General features: G+C 48.2%; 1 protein-coding gene across 3 annotated transcripts; it reads left to right on the forward strand.

The window, feature by feature from the left end:
- Positions 1-3,109: 3,109 nt before the first annotated feature.
- cnnm3 (cyclin and CBS domain divalent metal cation transport mediator 3) lies at positions 3,110-15,403 on the forward strand. 3 transcript variants are annotated; one of them, XM_066714321.1, is made up of 9 exons: positions 3,110-4,657; positions 6,735-6,878; positions 7,806-7,958; positions 8,076-8,245; positions 8,440-8,536; positions 8,664-8,791; positions 10,390-10,543; positions 10,907-10,971; positions 12,886-15,403. In XM_066714321.1, the coding sequence occupies exons 1-8, from the start codon at positions 3,301-3,303 to the stop codon at positions 10,954-10,956; spliced, it is 2,253 nt and encodes a 750-aa protein (XP_066570418.1). In that variant the 5' UTR covers positions 3,110-3,300; the 3' UTR covers positions 10,957-10,971; positions 12,886-15,403. The 3 variants fall into 3 exon arrangements, with proteins under 3 accessions (XP_066570418.1, XP_066570419.1, XP_066570417.1); XM_066714322.1 differs by lacking the exons at positions 10,907-10,971; positions 12,886-15,403 and adding an exon at positions 12,393-12,752; XM_066714320.1 differs by lacking the exon at positions 10,907-10,971 and having other exon boundaries at positions 3,111-4,657.
- Positions 15,404-17,057: the final 1,654 nt, after the last annotated feature.

Below are 17,057 nucleotides of genomic sequence, written 5' to 3' on the forward strand. Positions count from 1 at the left end.
CACACTTTCATCACTGTGTGTATCCAGCAAGGCAGAGGGGGAGGGTGGTAATCGTCAGGCCTTGGGGGGAGGGTGTTGTGCAGGTGACCATGGCACCAGAGGTCCTGATCAGTCGTGCACACGGTGATCGGGCCCACCTCGGACCTCTCACTTCTGCAGCGCGCGGTTTGCTAAACTGGACTTATCAGACACTTAAATTTAGAAAACCAAAAATGCAATAATCTAAAGAATAAACACTAACTTTACAAATCGCAGTACTGATATATATATATATATATATATATATATATATATATAATGTGTGTGTGTGTGTGTGTGTGCGTGTGTGTGTGTGTAATATGTTTAACACAACAGGGCTGGACACCTGGCATGTGTGGGTCTGTTTAGTCCAGATGAGCAAGTGCTCAGCACTGTGACACCCTCGCCTGCCCTGACTTGGTTGGTGATATGGGGGGGGTGTATTAACACAGGGATCCCCACCAGAGGGCGCCCTCAGTGTCCTCCTTGTGAGGCTCTGGGTTGAGCACAGGCCTAATCGCTGCCTGTTTCTCCATTGCACTACGCAATACGCACCGAGCCCGTCTCTGACCTCACTCAGCCAGCCAGTGGGCAGACTCAGTAATAATAATAATAATAATGGTAGACAGCACAGAACGTTTGAGCTCAAAGAATGATACACTGGAAGACACTCCTGGGAATTGTGAAACCCATGCTGTGAAAAATGATGATAATAATAATATTGTGATGATCTTTTACTATAGTGGTTGTCTCTGGCATGTTCTCAGTGGGTTGGATGTGGGAGGAGCCACAGGGAAGTAAATAACAGTTACAAATCTGATTCCTCCCCAAGATACTTGAACACTAGGGTGCCTGTTCCCCACTGTGTGTGGGCCTCCCACTCCCCCCACACGAGTTACAGAATAACAATAAAAATCATAGATCTTCAACCGGTTAGGGTAGAGCCGACCCCCTCGGCCCCAGCCTGACATCACTGTTGATCTCCTGCTCGGCCCAGGGCTAAAACCTGCAACAGTGCATGGAGGTTCCTGTCCTAACCATCCCACCAGCTCTGCAGGTGAACGTCATGCGATACTGAGGGTCCGGGGGGCTCGTGCTGAGGCTGGTCAATCATTAGTGCACATCAGGCCCACAGGTGGTGTTAGAGTAGGGCACCGTCTCGCATCCCCTCTCCCCAGTCTGCCTGTCCTGAGTCCAGATTATCCTGTACAATAAACCAGAGCTTTTGGAGACAGTTGAAGGAGTGTGGTTCACTTGCCACTGGAGCACTTTATGGCAGCTGGCAGATCTGTCTGTCCGAGCCTCGTTCTTTATTCTTCAAACAGATCCAAAAAAGACCAAACACACAATACAAGTATTCTCCCCCTTCAGGAAACTGCAGCGCAGAATCACAATTCTTTGGATTTGATTTGATTTGATTTCCTCTCTGTCTGACTGTAACTGGTATTGAGGAACTTTTTTTTTTTTTTTTAGTTTTTGGTGAAATGTTCAAATGCTGTTGTCTCTTCTTCCCTGATGACAGGGTTTGGGTACATGTTCCATTTCTGAGCAATGACAATTTTTTCCAGCGTGGTTTGGAAACACTGTGTCACTAACTGTGATGAACAATCTCTGTCTTGGTTCGTTTTGTTCTCGTTATGTTATTTTAATGTTTAATTTAATTGTTCTTGTTTTGTTTTTTTAGGAGGGGGAGGGTGGGGTTAGGGGTTGGCGGAGGTGGGGGGCGGGAGGATGAGGGAGGGGGGCTTACCTTTTGAAGTGTAAATGTAGCTCTCCTCAGCGTCTCCGGCATGCTTTAACTTTAAATAATGTGTACATACTGTTTTATAATGACCGTCTTAACGAGTTTTGAAGATGAAACAAAAAATGAGATTATTAATAAACCTGAGATATATTTCTCTATTTAATACGTGCTTGGTCTTTTCTCTCCACTTTATTTTAACTTTTGGGTCTGTATTGGTTTCCCAGCTCAGTCTCTGCCTGTGTGTGTGTGTGTGTGTGGTGGTGGTGGTGGTGGGGGGGGGTCCTGGCACTCTTTGATGGGGCTGTGTGATGACAAAAAGAAGAAAGTGTTCTTGAAGAAAACTAAAGGTTGTGTGTCCCTCTCACACACACACACACACACACACATACAGACTCTCTCTCTTTCCCTCCCTCGCTCCCTGCTTCCGAAGCTGATTTTCTTGGCAGTGGGGGCTCTGTGAGTGTGGGGCCTGGCTGTCCCTGTTTTGTTTTGTTTACAAGTGAGTGCTGAAGCCACTGGATGCATCCACACTGAGAGACCTGACTGCAGAACAGCCGGCAGGGTGGAAAACTACAGTATGCTGTGCAAAGAAAGGAGGAAGGAGGAGGGGTCCAGGGTATTAACTTTGGCAGCACAGTGTGGGTCATTCACTTGACTGGCAAGAGTCAGAATAACTGACAGGGTAGGGTGTATTTGAAAAGGCAAATTCAACTGAAAATATATTTCCATATATTTGCCATTTTCTATTCATTTATTTAAACATTAAATGATCTCTTTTTTTCATTAGTATTTTTTCCTATACAGCATATAACAGTTGCAATACAAAAATAAGAATATTTGCATTGATATTATTAGGTGCTAGGTTAGGGTTATAAGTTTGAGGTCTGGGTGGAAAATTGTGGCCCAGAGCCTGTAGATCAATAGATAATATTCTAACAAGCGCTAACTTGCAAAGCTTGGTAGATTATTGTATAAAGGAATGCACCATGAGTGAACAATGTAGAAACTCATTCTGTCCGGACAGTAATCTTAGTAGTGTGTGCTTTAACTTTCATCACGATAAACTTAAACATTAGTTGAAATAGTGAAGCCCTTCTAGAAATGATTACGCCTCGGGGAGTTAAAATTCAGGCCGCAGAAAAACATGCACTGTGTCTTTAAAAGTGCGCTCCAAACATGACCCCACTTGCGCTGCGACTGGACTTGTTTACAACACATCGACACCGAACCTGACAAAGAGAGGCGGGGCCTGCTTGCCCTTTCCTTCCTCCTATTGGTAGCCAGGATTCTATCTTTCTCTCATTGGCCGGCTGCTAGCAATCGGACAAAGAACGTTAGTCACTGACGCCATTGTGGCTCGAGCACAGGAAAAGGCAAATGGCACCCAGGGTCGGGAGTTTGGAGCCAAAATGGCGATTTCTAGGAGCCAGATTCCACACGCTCGCTGTATGACTCGATGAATCGTTCCCGGCAGGGTAGGCTGCAGCGCGGAGGGGGCATCACATGACTCGCACAGAGCCCAGCTGCCCAAATCCAATATGGTGGCTAGCTTGGCAGGCTTACGGTTCTTGTTGATTATTGTGTTCCTCTGCGGGTTGGGGTTCGGCGCCAACGGCCAGCTGGCCCCGCAAGTGCTGGGGCTCAGGCTGGAGGACCCCGGCGGCCAGATCTTCATGCGGAAGGGGGTGCTAACGGCGCCCTACGGAGCCACTTTTCAGCTGCGGCTGTTTGGGTCTCACTTGCTTAACGAGACCTGGCCGCTAGTAGCGTTCGCCGAGGAGCCGGAGGGGGAGGCTGGTGCCCCCGACCCGTGCGAGGGACAGGGCGCCAGGAGCTCCGCTGTGTTCAGGGTCGAGAGCGGCTTTCACCCTGATGGGGAGTCCAGCGGGCTGATTACAGTGAAGACCGAGGAGAGGAGAACCGCCGTTAAATCCGAGGGAGGAGGGGGTTTATATCGCTTGTGCGTCGGGAGCGGCGAGAAATGGGCATCATTTGGGCAGGATAGGCTGCTGGTGGTGGAGGAGCCGCCTGAGCCCGACTACATCCCCGTGTGGGGGCTGGCGCTGGGCGTCGCGCTGCTGCTGCTGGCCTGCGCCGTGTTCAAGAGCCTGAACCTCAGCCTGCTGTGGCTGGACCCCCTGGAGCTGTACGTGCTGCACAGCTGCGGCTCCGAGCGGGACAAGAAGTCGGCCAAACGGCTGGAGCCACTCCGCCGGCGGGGCAACTTTCTCCTCTGCTCCCTGCTCTTCCTCTGCGCCCTGGGGCACTCCGCCCTGGGGGTGCTGTTCTACCGGGCCCTGGGCTCCGTGGCCCCCGCGGTGTTCCTCTGCGGCTTACTGGTGTTCCTCGTCTCCGAGCTGCTGCCCCACGTCCTCTGCTCCGGCTACGGGTTCAAGCTTGCGCCTGGGATGGCGTGGCTGGGCCAGGTGTGCATGGTGCTCACCTGCCCGCTGTCCTGCCCGCTGGGGCTGCTGCTGGACCTGGCGCTGCGCCGTGATGCCAGCACCTGCTGTGTGCGGGAGAAGATCATGGAGATGATGCGGACCAGCGACCCGTACAACGAGTTTGTGAAGGAGGAGTTCAGCCGAGGAGCGCTGCGGACCAAGACCGTGGAAGACATCCTGACGCCGCTGAAGGACTGCTTCATGCTGTCCTCCGTCGCCGTGCTGGACTTCGGCACCATGTCGGAGATCATGCAGAGCGGCTACAACCGGGTGCCCGTGTACGAGGACGAGCGCTCCAACATCGTGGACATCCTGTACGTCAAGGACCTGGCGCTGGTGGACCCGGAGGACCACACGCCCATGAGCACCATCACCAAGTTCTACAACCACCCGCTGCACTTCGTCTTCAACGACACCAAGCTGGACGCCATGCTCGAGGAGTTCAAGAAAGGTACAAGTGCCAACTGTCTGTCTGTGTTGCATCTGTCGATTTGGCCCCCTCTACTTCTTATTTCTCCATCTGCCTCTGTTTTAGTCTCTTTCATTAGAGCTGTCTATCCCAATAATGTGTCCTGTCTCTCCACTTGTCAGTATCTCTAGCTGTTGTTGAACCCTACCTGTCCATTCTGCATACATACCTACTGCATCCTAAATCTCCTCTCACCAGAGAGCTGATGCCCCAAACGCTGCGCTGTGCTGTGGAAAGGCTGCTCTTTTAGCCGTTTGTGTATTTGGGGAGGAATGAACACTGACCTACAGAACAAACCAATGTCGTGGGCAGTTTTAAAAGGGGATTCTCCAAGTTGTGACTTTAAAGCAATTGTTATTTTATTGAATAGTATGTTTTAGATTTGTCCCCTCTCCATGGAGGTGTGCACAGGCCGCTGGGGCCCCTCTGTGGCCCAGACTCCTGTTTTCCTCCCCTTCTCCTTGCTAACTCTCCACTGGCACAGCTCTGGTCAGGGCCGGAGGTCCGTTCCCAGGCAGTCGGGCATTTGGAAAAAGACCAGTTCCTGAATTTCACCTGCCTGCACTGAATTGAGGGGGAATTATAACCGTAGTGTAGGAATTTGCCTGGAGCTCTGTGGATTCCTGTTCGCAGCGCTGCCAGGCCGGGGCTGCATGTAAGAACAGGGTCAGTCCCAGAGCCAGACTGAGAGCCGAGCAGCGTTTCCTTTGCGGGAGGAGATGCTTTCCATTGCTGATTTAAAAAAACAAAACAAAAAAAAACAATTCTCCAGTTCTGGGCTTGAGAGCTGCAGGCTTTTATTTATGAAAAACAAGAAGCTTAGGTTACTGTAGTGTTGTGTGTGTGTGTTTTATCCTTTCTCACAGTGGTTTCAAAACAATGCAGTAAGTGAAAGACGTCAGAATTAAACTAAATCGCCATAAACTCGAGTACAGTATAGCCAACAGTGCCTGTAAATGCAGGAATTGGGTAGCAGTGAACTCAGGGGTACGGGTCCTGAGTTTCCAAAACATGTGTTAAAGTAATCCGTTGCAGTGAAGGCCATTTAAAGAGCAGGAAGGATCACATATATGAAGAAGCAGTAGCAGGGGCTCGCTGGGGGGAGCAGGTGAGTTGAGTGAGTAAAGCAGGATATTGTGAGTGGTGTGTTGTCCAGGCCGCCGGGGGGCGAGGAGAGGCTGCTCTTGGTTGGCTGTATTATATTGCTGAGATTCTTTGACTGGTGTGGTTTGAGAGATTAGCCACTAGGTCTGGAATGTGGATTGCAGCTGATCAACCCATATAACCCCAATGGGGGGGCAGGGAGTTTGTGAGGGGGGGATTAGCCAGCCCACTCCGCACCTCCTGTCCCACTGCCAGAATATTTTTCAGCCCCCATCGGCCACCTTTCCCCCTCAAAGCTTGGTGCTGTGGCCAAAGTCCTTTTTAATGACCAGTGTACCAATGGAGCTAATCTAGCCTTGAGCCCCTCAAGGCCCCGGTGCCACTCGCACCCCCGTATAACCCCCTGCCCGCCTGGGATTATCCCTGGGCCTCCCTGTGTGGGGAGGGCCGCGTGTTGGCCATGAGCTGCGAGAAGCAGGGCCTGATCGCCTTGTTGTCGGGTGGAGGTTTGGGGACAGCTCTGTGGCTGTGTAGTCCAGTGCTGGGATCAATTGCACTTTTCCAATTACAGTCTCCCTTTTTCAGACCCATTTGAAATTCTGATTCTAGTTATTTTTCCCATTCCAGTGACATAATAGGCTTTACTGGAATTAGAATATGGAATTGGAATGGAAAAACTGGAACTAACCCCTGACCCTGGTGCACTCTGATGGCTCTTGTAAAATCTGTACAGGTGGAACCCAAAGAATGGACTTTTTAAATGTTTTATTTCCTACCTGGTGATGCAGTATTTCTCAGGGAAAAGTTACTGATTCCCATTAGCCAGCATGCAGTGTGGGCTGCTGCACAGGAGGCAGGGTGATGTTCCCAGTTGTGTGTGTGTGATCGTATGAGAGTGTGGGGGGAGTGTGTTCATGTGTATTTAACCCTGTCTGTGTCTGACTCTGTCTTCCAGGTAAGTCCCACCTGGCCATCGTGCAGAAGGTGAACAACGAGGGGGAGGGAGACCCGTTCTATGAGGTGCTGGGGCTCGTCACGCTGGAGGACGTCATTGAGGAGATCATCAAGTCTGAGATCCTGGATGAGTCGGACGGATACAGTGAGTGTTGGGGCGGCGGGCTGGTGTGTTCACCACAAAGAAACGCAACATCCCTCTTTCGCCTTGTTTTTAAATTTTTTTTAAATTTAGTTTTTGTCAATTCTGCAGCCCCTGTTCAGATAATGAGCCCAGCTGCTTGTTAAGCTGGGAAAATACACCCCCAGCAGCCCAGTCTGGCAGAGCCAATGGGATCTCTCCTTCTGCTGCTGATACCCAATCACAAAGGCTGGTTGTGGCTCTGACTGCTCTGCAATAATGGCAGCTGTCCTCCTACTCCCTCCCTCCCTCCATTTCTTTCTCCCTCTCCCACTCAATTAAATTCAATTAAAGTCTTTATTGGCATTCCTAATTGACATCAGTGTTGCCAAAGCATGGACAGACAGGCCCAGTGCTCAGGAACAAGGCAATGGCAATAGTAAATACAGAAATTGTGTTCAATATTGACAGATATTTTGCAGTGTACACAGGTTTGTTTGCTCCTCAGTGTGTGGCAGGCAGTGATGTATTGCGCCAGTGTTGCTCTTGGAGCTTGCACTCAGGCTGGCGTGGTTGTGGGCACTGACACGCTGTACCAGGGGGCTGAGTGCACTGTGTCTGGGGGCATCGCTTGATCCTGCAGAGTTGTGTGGCAGTCAGTGTGGGCTGTTGTCTGACGGGGGCCCATGACGTCAGGGCTCTCTGGTGGGAAGCGGCCTAGTTAGGCCCTGCAGCTGTTTGCAGAACTCCAGGCCCGTGGTTAGACTTCGGTCCCATTCGCTCCGTCACACTCCCTCTCCTGCTCCTTCACTCCCTCACTCCCTCACTCCCTCCCTCACTCACTGCTAATCCCCCACCCTCTACCTATACTGTATTTCTGGCTCTGTCTGTTTTCTGCACCCCTGGCTCTCATACCGCCTCTCTCTGTCCCTGTGTGCCCTCCCCTCACAGTGGATATGAAGGTGAAGCGCCCCCTCCCTCCTATGGAGCTGCCACAGGCCACCCCCCGGGAGGACTGCTCTCTGTTCAAGGTACCTGAGGGAGACCTGAAGGTGCGCACCTCCCCACAGCTGCTGCTCGCCACACACCGCTTCCTGTCCCGAGGCAAGGCTGACCGACTGTGTGTGTGTGTGTGTGTGTGTGTGTGTGTGTGTGTATGAGAGACTGCCTGACCTATTGTGTGTCTGGCTGTGTGTGTGACTGCCTGACTCTTCCCCTCAGAGGTGGAGCACTTTGGTCCCCCCCGTGTGTCAGAGAAGGTCTTGCTCCATCTGCTCAAACACCCCAGTGTCAACCAGGAGGTGAAGTTCGACCCCAGTAACCGGCTGAGCTCCGAGCACTACCTGTACACCCGCAACCACCCTGTTGACTACTTCATACTGCTGCTGCAGGTACACAGTGGGGGGGGGAGCGAGGGAATGGAGGAGAAGGGGTGGAGGGCAGAGGGGCAAAACCAATGTAAGCTGTCGGACTGATGAAACTATTTTTAAATGATATATAGATATATATCTTTATGTATATTAAATAGAGTACTAGTGGAGGGATTCAGAGAGATCTGATGCCAACTGTGTCTGTGTGTGTTTAGGGTCGAGTGGAGGTGGAGATCGGAAAAGAGGGGCTGAAGTTTGAGAACGGAGCCTTCACCTACTACGGCGTCTCTGCCCTGACGGCACCATCCTCAGGTAGGCCAAGATCAGGAGTCACGGGCGGGTTATAAGAGGGAGCATCTTCCTCCGCATGTATGCTGCTTTTGCCTTCTGAAACCTGGTGGATTTCATTCCCCTCTTCTCTCCCCTTTCTCTGGGCCAGTGCACCAGTCCCCTGTGTCCACGCAGCGCCGGACCCCCCAGGATCCCTTCGAGCTGGCAGACCTGAGCCCCTCGGCCTACTGCCCCGACTACACCGTGCGCGCTCTGACTGACCTGCAGTTCATCAGGGTGAGGGCCTCTCGCACACTCCTGTGCTGCCCGCTGGCACCGCCGGGATTGCGGCTGGTGCAGGGTTTTGTGTGCTGGGTGAATGTGAACCTCAACCCCAGGACAAATCCCAGTACTATGTGATGGGAGCTGTCGACTGTAAACAACACCAGTGTTAGTTTAAACGCACAGGTTTATATACACACACACACACACACACACACACACACACACACACACACACACTCTCACTCAGGCTGTTTCCACTGTTTTGGGGGCCCCCCTCACTGTAGCCCACTTGGCACAACATCAAACTAATACAGGTTTAAGCCTACTTGTAAACATCTGTATAAGCACACACATGTACGAACAAACATACAATGTACAAATATACATGTAAGGACTAAAGAGGGACCTGTCAGCAGCAGCAACATCTTTTACTATCAAAAGTCTGGAACACAATTGGAACTGTACAATTGCATTATGATTTTTCTATATGGAACTGTGACACAATATACATTATAAAATATATTAAACTCCCCTGTAACCAATTAAATTAACATTGAAATGGCCCTTAAACCAGGCAGGTGAAAAGAGCAAACTAACAATAATAGTTTAATAATGAATAAATAATGACAATAAATACATGATAAAGTGCAAATTGTGCAAAAAGTGGTTATACATGATTAGAATTTTATTTTTAGTATTAATTTATTAGAATTTTCAACACAGCATGTTGTGACTTAGAAATGTTTTTCACCCGTGATGTATTATACAGAATTGCTTGCATACTAGGTCTATCTGTAGTTCTCCATTACGGTAATAATCTACTGGTTCATTAGCCTAAATTTATTTCACAAAATAATCAAGTAGAAATCAAGAAATCGAGCATTTCCTGATCCCATTTTTTTACAATGACACATTTAGTGGTTTACAATGTTTTGCTCCAGGCTCAGTCATAGTCAGCACCATGCCATCAGATGTCGTCTGAAGACTGTCAGTAAACAACTGACTTATTTATCACAAGCTTTGCAGGTTTAAATAGATGACAACATACTGTTGCCAAACAGGCAAAAAAGGTGAACAAACCCCTTGCAGATCCTATTCCAGGTAAAACTCGCTATAGATGAAAATACAGAGCCACCATGTTATAATAAAACGCTATTTGGTGGCAGGTAAGGTGAACTCAGACTGTCCAGTTAAAATAACAAGAAAACAAAATGATGAAATAACCAGCCAGCCATCTGGTTTAGCTACACATTTAATGCCATCACCATTAAATCAGTTGCTTTAGCCAGTATGCAAGCAAGCTACTGTACAGCAATAAAAATTGCTTTTTCTCCACACCCAAACCGTTAGGACACATACGCTGTGCAGCCACAGATCGATGGCAGGTTTCTAGCACATAAATTATGATGTTTGAGTCCATGATACCCCTGGCCACGACTCCTTCATAAAGCCTGTAAATTCTCTGGAAACTGATCACAGTAATCGCTTATGATAATAATTTAGAATATATTCGATTTTGTACATTTTTGCTAGATCACTTATGCCTAGAAACCAGCTCTGCACACTCTCAAATCTGCACGTTATAACTCTCTGCTACCCCCCAACCCCAGGTGACCCGGATGCAGTATCTGAACGCCCTCATGGCCTCCCGTATCAGCACCACGACCCCGACCCCGACCCCGACCCCGACCCTTGACCCCCCTGAGATCAAGGTCGTCCCCAACAGCCAGACCAAGCTGCTCAATGAGAGGAACGCCAACACAGGTACAGGGAGGAGTGGGTGCTGGTGGGAGAGTAGGACATCGTTGGGGTGTTCCCAGTCTAACTTCTGCCTTGCATTGCGTCCCCCTCCTGCCTTTGCTTCCTGTCACGGGAGCTCTCCTCGCCCCCTGCTGTGTTGCCGTGTCTGTGATGTGCAGGGCGTCAGGCATAGCACCGCCCCGCACTTGGCAAGCTGTGTATCTGTCAGTCTGTCTGTCCTTTTTCTTTTTCTGCAGCTTAACTAAAACTGTTTTCTCTCTCTTTCCTCTCCCTTTTTTTTTCTTTCTGTCTGCCTTCCTTCCCTACCCCCCCTCCCTCCCTCCCTTATTTTTTCCTTTCTCTCTACTTCCTTTCTCTGCCTCCTAGAGTATCCTGTCAGCTATTCACTCTTTGACACAATTGAGAACTACAGTTAGTGTGTATAGCATGAGGTAAATGACAACAATGTGAAATACATACACAGCAGCGCTCTGTCGCACAATGCAAGAAGAAACCACTCTGAGCCCAGGGCTGAACTAGCCGGCACACAGCTGGGCAGGGCAGTACAGCTCCGTGCCAGCCTTCGCTGCACCTGACACCTGCTCAGGACAACCTAGGCCGCCGTTAGCAGGCTTTTGTTATGGCAGCCCAGCTCTGTTCTGATGAGTGTAAACAGGAGAGTGTGTTTATGTGTTGTGAGAGTTGGCAGACAGCCTCTGGGCAGCTGCACCTGCTCTGTTCCTGAGGCCGATTCTGAACTCCATTTGAAATTCGTAAGTCCACTCCAGTTCAGGTGTGAGTAAGTGTGACCTTTTGTAAGGGACTGGAATTGCCATTTCTATTCGGTGCTAGAGCACAGTGTGGCCCTCATTCACTCAGTGTTTGTGAGAGCCTGAGGGATGGTTTTCTCGGGGCCGCCTGGCTGAGCCGGCACCAGTGTGTGTGAGGCTCACCGTGACCGCACTGGAGCTGAGGTTCCCACCAGGCAGGGCGGCCCGAGGGGACTGGGTGCTCCTGCTGTTGGTCAGTTGCCTGCAGTTGTGTGAATCTGTTCGGTGGTCAGTCAGCTGCAGTGTGAGTTTTGACTCCTGCTCCCAGGGAGGGAGGGCAGAGCAGGGCAGTGTGCACATCTGAGTGTATGGCACTTTGTTTCAATGTGTAGAAAAGCGTATCTGCTCACAAAACACCAAGCTGACATTATTATTACTAATATTTTTTATTTCCTAGCAGTCACCCTTATCCGGGGTAACCTACATTTTAAAGCATTACTAAAGTGCAATAATACAATCAGTAAAAAATACAATAATTGCACATCCTAGTACAGTAAGTGTAGACATAAAACACTTAAAGGAGAACTCAATTGAAAATCCATATTTTCTCAGGTTATTCTATTAGTAGAAATATTCTGTGCAGTGAGTTTTTCATGTCCAGCTCATTCTATGTAACAGAGATCGAGAAATATGCCATGATGTCACACAGGTGCTAACTCTGGAGCTGCTTTGCTGGAAGTCAGTGGAGAAAACACATGTCAGTCTGATTTACTGTGTCAGATAAAATGTCAATTCTTACTTTTTATCACGATGGCACCCACTGCTGCAATAGACACATTCCAGTCAGACAGCCTTGGCATTACCACTAGAGCAGTGGGATGGGATTGGAATCATCAGAATCTGCAGCAGGAAGTGAACTAAAGGGCTTCCTGTACAGAGGGGACAGAACCAGCCTGACCCCACCCTGGAGCTGCAGCTCTGTGTGAATTGATTGAATTGGTCTAGAGAGGGACTTGTATTGAAGGAGTTGACGAGGGCAGTGACTGGGCAGCTGCGTTGGCGGAGGGCTGAGAGCTGAGGAGAACCCTGTTCGTTATCTGCAGGTCTTCGTTGCGGCCCAGTCCCCTGACGCAGTGGGACCCCAACTCTGGGGGCCGTGCTGGGGTCGCTATGGCCGACTGTGAGTAAGAGGAACGAGAACAAATATAGGAAGATGCTGTGGAGGTGGATAGCTGTCCTGTCACCTGAAGTGAGAAAGGCTGGACTCCAAACACGGCCTGGTTTTTCACCCTTTGTAACCCAGTTTTCCTATACAGATGCTCTGCACCACACACAAAAACAAACAAACAAAAAACATCAGTTGTAGTCTTTAGTGGTATCTTGCTGTTGACTGGGTTAAGCTTTAGATCTGTGTACAGCTGAGGGGGGAGAGGGGAAGTGTGTCAGACAGGGCTATATGTGTGTGTAGCACAGGCTGGGTCGGGGGTGTGTGGGTGGGTTGCTGGGTGGGGGCAGTCATGTGCAGAGGGGGCTGACAGCAGCGCAGGGTGCTCTGGGCTCCCGCAGGATTAACCTCTTGTTTGCTGGACTCCGCAGGCAGAAGCAAAAGCAAAGAGGACATCGCCGCGGAGGAAACCTGCGATTAACGCACAATCGAGAGACTCGGCGGAGGGTCGAGACCGATTGATTGTCTTTTTTCTTAGTTTGTTTTGCGTCAAGATTTTAAACGTGAAATCAAAACCAATTGAAAGAAATGCAACTTTTTTTTTTCCTTTTCAACCCGAACATCGTTGCGTTCTCGTCTGAGCCAGGACGGAGGTGCTGTAGTGGGCAAGGACAGAAAAGACACTCAAAAATTCACCCCCATTATTACAATTAGTTTTAAATGTTTCTTCTCTGATTGTTGTTGTCAACACTGTCCCACTCTCTGTCCTGCCTGTGGTGCTGTCCCTGCTGTATGACAGTGCCCAGACACCCGTCCTATTCCCAGCAGCCAGTAGCTCTCCCTTCCTCGTTCCACCTCTGTCTCCCTGGACCAGGAACCCAGAGCCGACCACAGCCAGACAGCAGGAAGATGCGAGCGCTGCAGGGAGCTACAGCCCCCAATTATAAACTCACAGTGTATCCCCTGGGCCCTTGGATCCCTCCCTGCCATGCTCCAGCTCAATTTGGAGACCCCCCCCCCAACAGTTCAACCAGGCACATCGCCGTCCCCCTTCACACTGGACACTGAGGGCCGATTGGGACCAGAGGGGGTGGGTGTGGAATTGAGGCCCAGCCTGTGTTGTGTGAAACAGTATTGGATGGAGAGAACACCCACATCTGCCTCAGAAACAGCTGGTGCAAATCACGGTGTCCATCCCAGCCTGTCTCCTGTGCAGTGTGTCTGTGTGTGTTCCCGGGTGTATGTGTTTGGGACATCTCAGGCAGGTGGAATGTCCACAGGATCTGAGTCTGTGATTGGATTCCGCAGTGGAGCCCATATTTGCATGCATGTGTACAATGGCACCAGTGTGGGCAGCTGTATGTATGTGTGTTGGGTGGTGGGGGGTTCAGAGCTATAACAGGGCAGTGCCAAAATGCCTCTCGCCTGCTGGCCACAGGGGCATGTTCCTACCTATATTTAAAGTTATTTATTTATTTATGTTACATCCACCTGGACGCGCTGCCGGTCCCGGGATGCGGAGGGAGAGAGAGGATGACGTGGGCTTCTGCAATGAGGTAGAACTGCATTATTACACATGCTGTAATAAATAGTATTGCACGTATTCTCCAAGCTGCAAAAGGCTTTGTTTTAATTTCATTTTATTTTTTTTACGTTTTGACGGTGCGGGGTCATCTCAAAGTATCATTTTTAACACTGATCGTATAGGAAGTTGGATGCAAGCATACGTTTGTGTTTCTGCATCGACCTGCGTGTCACAAATGTTAAACTGATGCCCCTAGTGAATTCCCCTTGATTTCAAGACACTAATCTGTGTTGAAGAAGAACTAACAAACCTAAAAACATGAAAAGTACTGTGGTTTGCTATTGAATTATTAGCATCCAGTTTGTTTGAATTTGAATTCATTTAGTTTCTTTATGAGCCAAAGCAAGAGGCCCTTATATTAATAAGGACAGACAATCTTTGAAGAAGCCCACAGGTCCGTGTCCCCTCATTCGGCGGCTGGGCTGCAGATCTGGTCTCTGTGCCCATGGGACTATCTCTAGTGAGAGCCCTCTGAGCCCTGGATCGTAGTGCTGGGGGGTGCGGCACCGAGTGCTATAGCAAACTTCGAAGAAAAACACAAACTACCTTCACATCATTTTTATCATGTTATAATTGCAGTCCGAGCTGCACTCCCCGTTTTGCTGCTGTGTGCCGATGTTTGATGGTATCAACCGAGGGAAGCTGCCATCTTGCAGATCTTGCTGTGGGTTGGTGCCAAGATCCCCCAGTCCCCTGGTCGAGCATCACAACCTGAGAAAAAGTGTTGGTTTTAGTGCTTCTGTTTTTGTCTGTAAGCCTTATGGGGTTGTTTAAATGCCACACTCCTGTGTTTGTAGTTTGATTTTATTTCTCCCTTTAAAATTGTATTTCTTTGGAGATTTCATGTTGTGTGTGTGGGTTTGAAGTCTGCTTTCCTGGTGGGAGTGGGTTGGGGGGGGGGGTGTTCCTTACCCATCATCAGCCACCCAGTATGGACTGGTTTCTATCTCACCTGCAAAAGCATCCAGATTTGTTTCTTGATGTTCACTTGTTAAAACGTTTAAATTTAATTTTCCTCTTTCTAATGACTGATGCAAAATGTACTGAGAGAATAAATTGTATGATTTCCAGTAAATATTTTTTAACTGTTATAAATATATTGTACCGTTCGCTGTAAGTAAGTGCATTTATATTGTAAGAATGGTATGTACATTTCAAAGCCGAACTAATCACTTGTGCTATGATAGTGCATAGGAGCAAGGGTGGGGTGGGGGGAGGTAGAGATGAGATATATATATATATATATATAAATATAGAGTCTATAAATACAAAAATTATAGTTGTTTGATGTATAAAAGTTGTTTTTCCAGGTACAAAGCTATAATAGTGTTACCAGGGAAATAAAATGTAGTTGTTGTTTGTAAGAGTTGTCTTTTGTTCGAGTGCTCAGGGCCTTTTCTGCTCAATTCTTCAATGTGTGTGTGTGTGTGTATGTATGTATGTGTATATATATATATATACCCCCTCCCCCCCCCCCCCCCCCACACACACACACACACAGTTATGTTATGTGTTGCCCTTTACTGTAACCTGTTATTGTGTGTGTTGTTTAGCAGTGACCACTAAGTAAGGGATCTGTGTTTGAGTGGCAGTGCAGTGATTTCGGGCAGCCCAGCTGTTACTGCAGTGTCTACGCTCACCTGAGCCTGGGCAGTGACGCGCAGCCGCAGTAGGGCTGTCAGGGGGGCTGTCTACACGCAGTGCTCAGAGCGTCCAGGTGGGGGAGACACCGCTCTTCCCTGCCTGAGAGTGGACAAGGTGTAAGTATACAGTCCACTGCTGTAGGCTACATTAGTGATGTTTTGAGAATAGTATTACAGAAGTGTAATGGTACTTGCTGTGATATTTGGCATCCCTGTCCCAAGAGAGAACAGGGGATGCCAAGTATTTCAGTATACAGCATGGCGAGACTAGCTTTAGACTTCTTAAGAAAGCACACGTTTGCTATTGAGACATTAAAAGCATTTGGGAGTTGGCTATGATTAATGTGGACTTGGTTGTCAGTTTTGCATTTGACCCCATGTCTGCCTTAGAACTGTAACCTGGTGTAACCTGGGTGCTAAATATTTCAGTATACCTGTGGTGGTATTTGTCACCCCCTGGAGTGCATGTGTGAAATCACAGTGTTTGCCAAGGGATGCACGATATCCAGAGGGTATCAGATTCATCAGCACCAGCGCGGACTGTGAAGAAGCGCTGCTGTCAGCAAGTTTGGGAAACCACTGGTTTACAAGACAATAACCAAGGATAATTTATTAACAGGCAACCAGGCCCGGTTCTTGCCAGCTATGGAAGGGTGGACTGGCAGATATCCTGGGTGGGCAATTGTGGGGATAAATTGAGATTTTTTTTATATTTAAAAAAAAATATATAGATCATGATTCTCCCATTATTCTGAATAGACAACTAAACAAAACATGTAATTTACTAGAGTTTCTGACAAAATGTTAATTGCTGAAGTCTATTTAAAAAATATTTCATTAATTTGAATTATTTTTTTAATCGGTTTGAATGAATGATTCAATGACTCTCAAAGACTTCGCTGGTTTCGTTACTGGATAAATCCGTCTTGTTTAACAGTTACTGGTATAACACTAATTGATACAATCGTTATCAAAAGGAGATTTACTCTATTTTTATCATTACTGTAGACATCAGTGTTTATATCTGAACTATAAACTTTTATCCCTGTACTTCTGTGATAATTTGAATGATTGTAACACAGCAATAATGATACTGTGTGGTAGAAAATATTATTTGTGAAACTTTCACATGACAACTGCTCTCTCTGGATCAGCGGCAGCGCCAACGCAGATTTGAATGTTCACTGTGATCGTAATCGTATTTCTAGATAGATTGATAGATAGATTTTTTAGATGTTTTTAAGATTTTCCTTTTTTTTTTTGATGCTACGTTGCTGGCTATTTCATGGAAAAAACAAAATGCAGTGACAAACAATAAACTGCCAACTATAACTACTAAGTATGTGTTTTGTTTAATGATTGGATTATATTACAT

The sequence above is a fragment of the Amia ocellicauda genome, chromosome 9, assembly GCF_036373705.1.
Source record: "Amia ocellicauda isolate fAmiCal2 chromosome 9, fAmiCal2.hap1, whole genome shotgun sequence".
NCBI classification, from domain to species: Eukaryota; Metazoa; Chordata; class Actinopteri; order Amiiformes; family Amiidae; genus Amia; species Amia ocellicauda.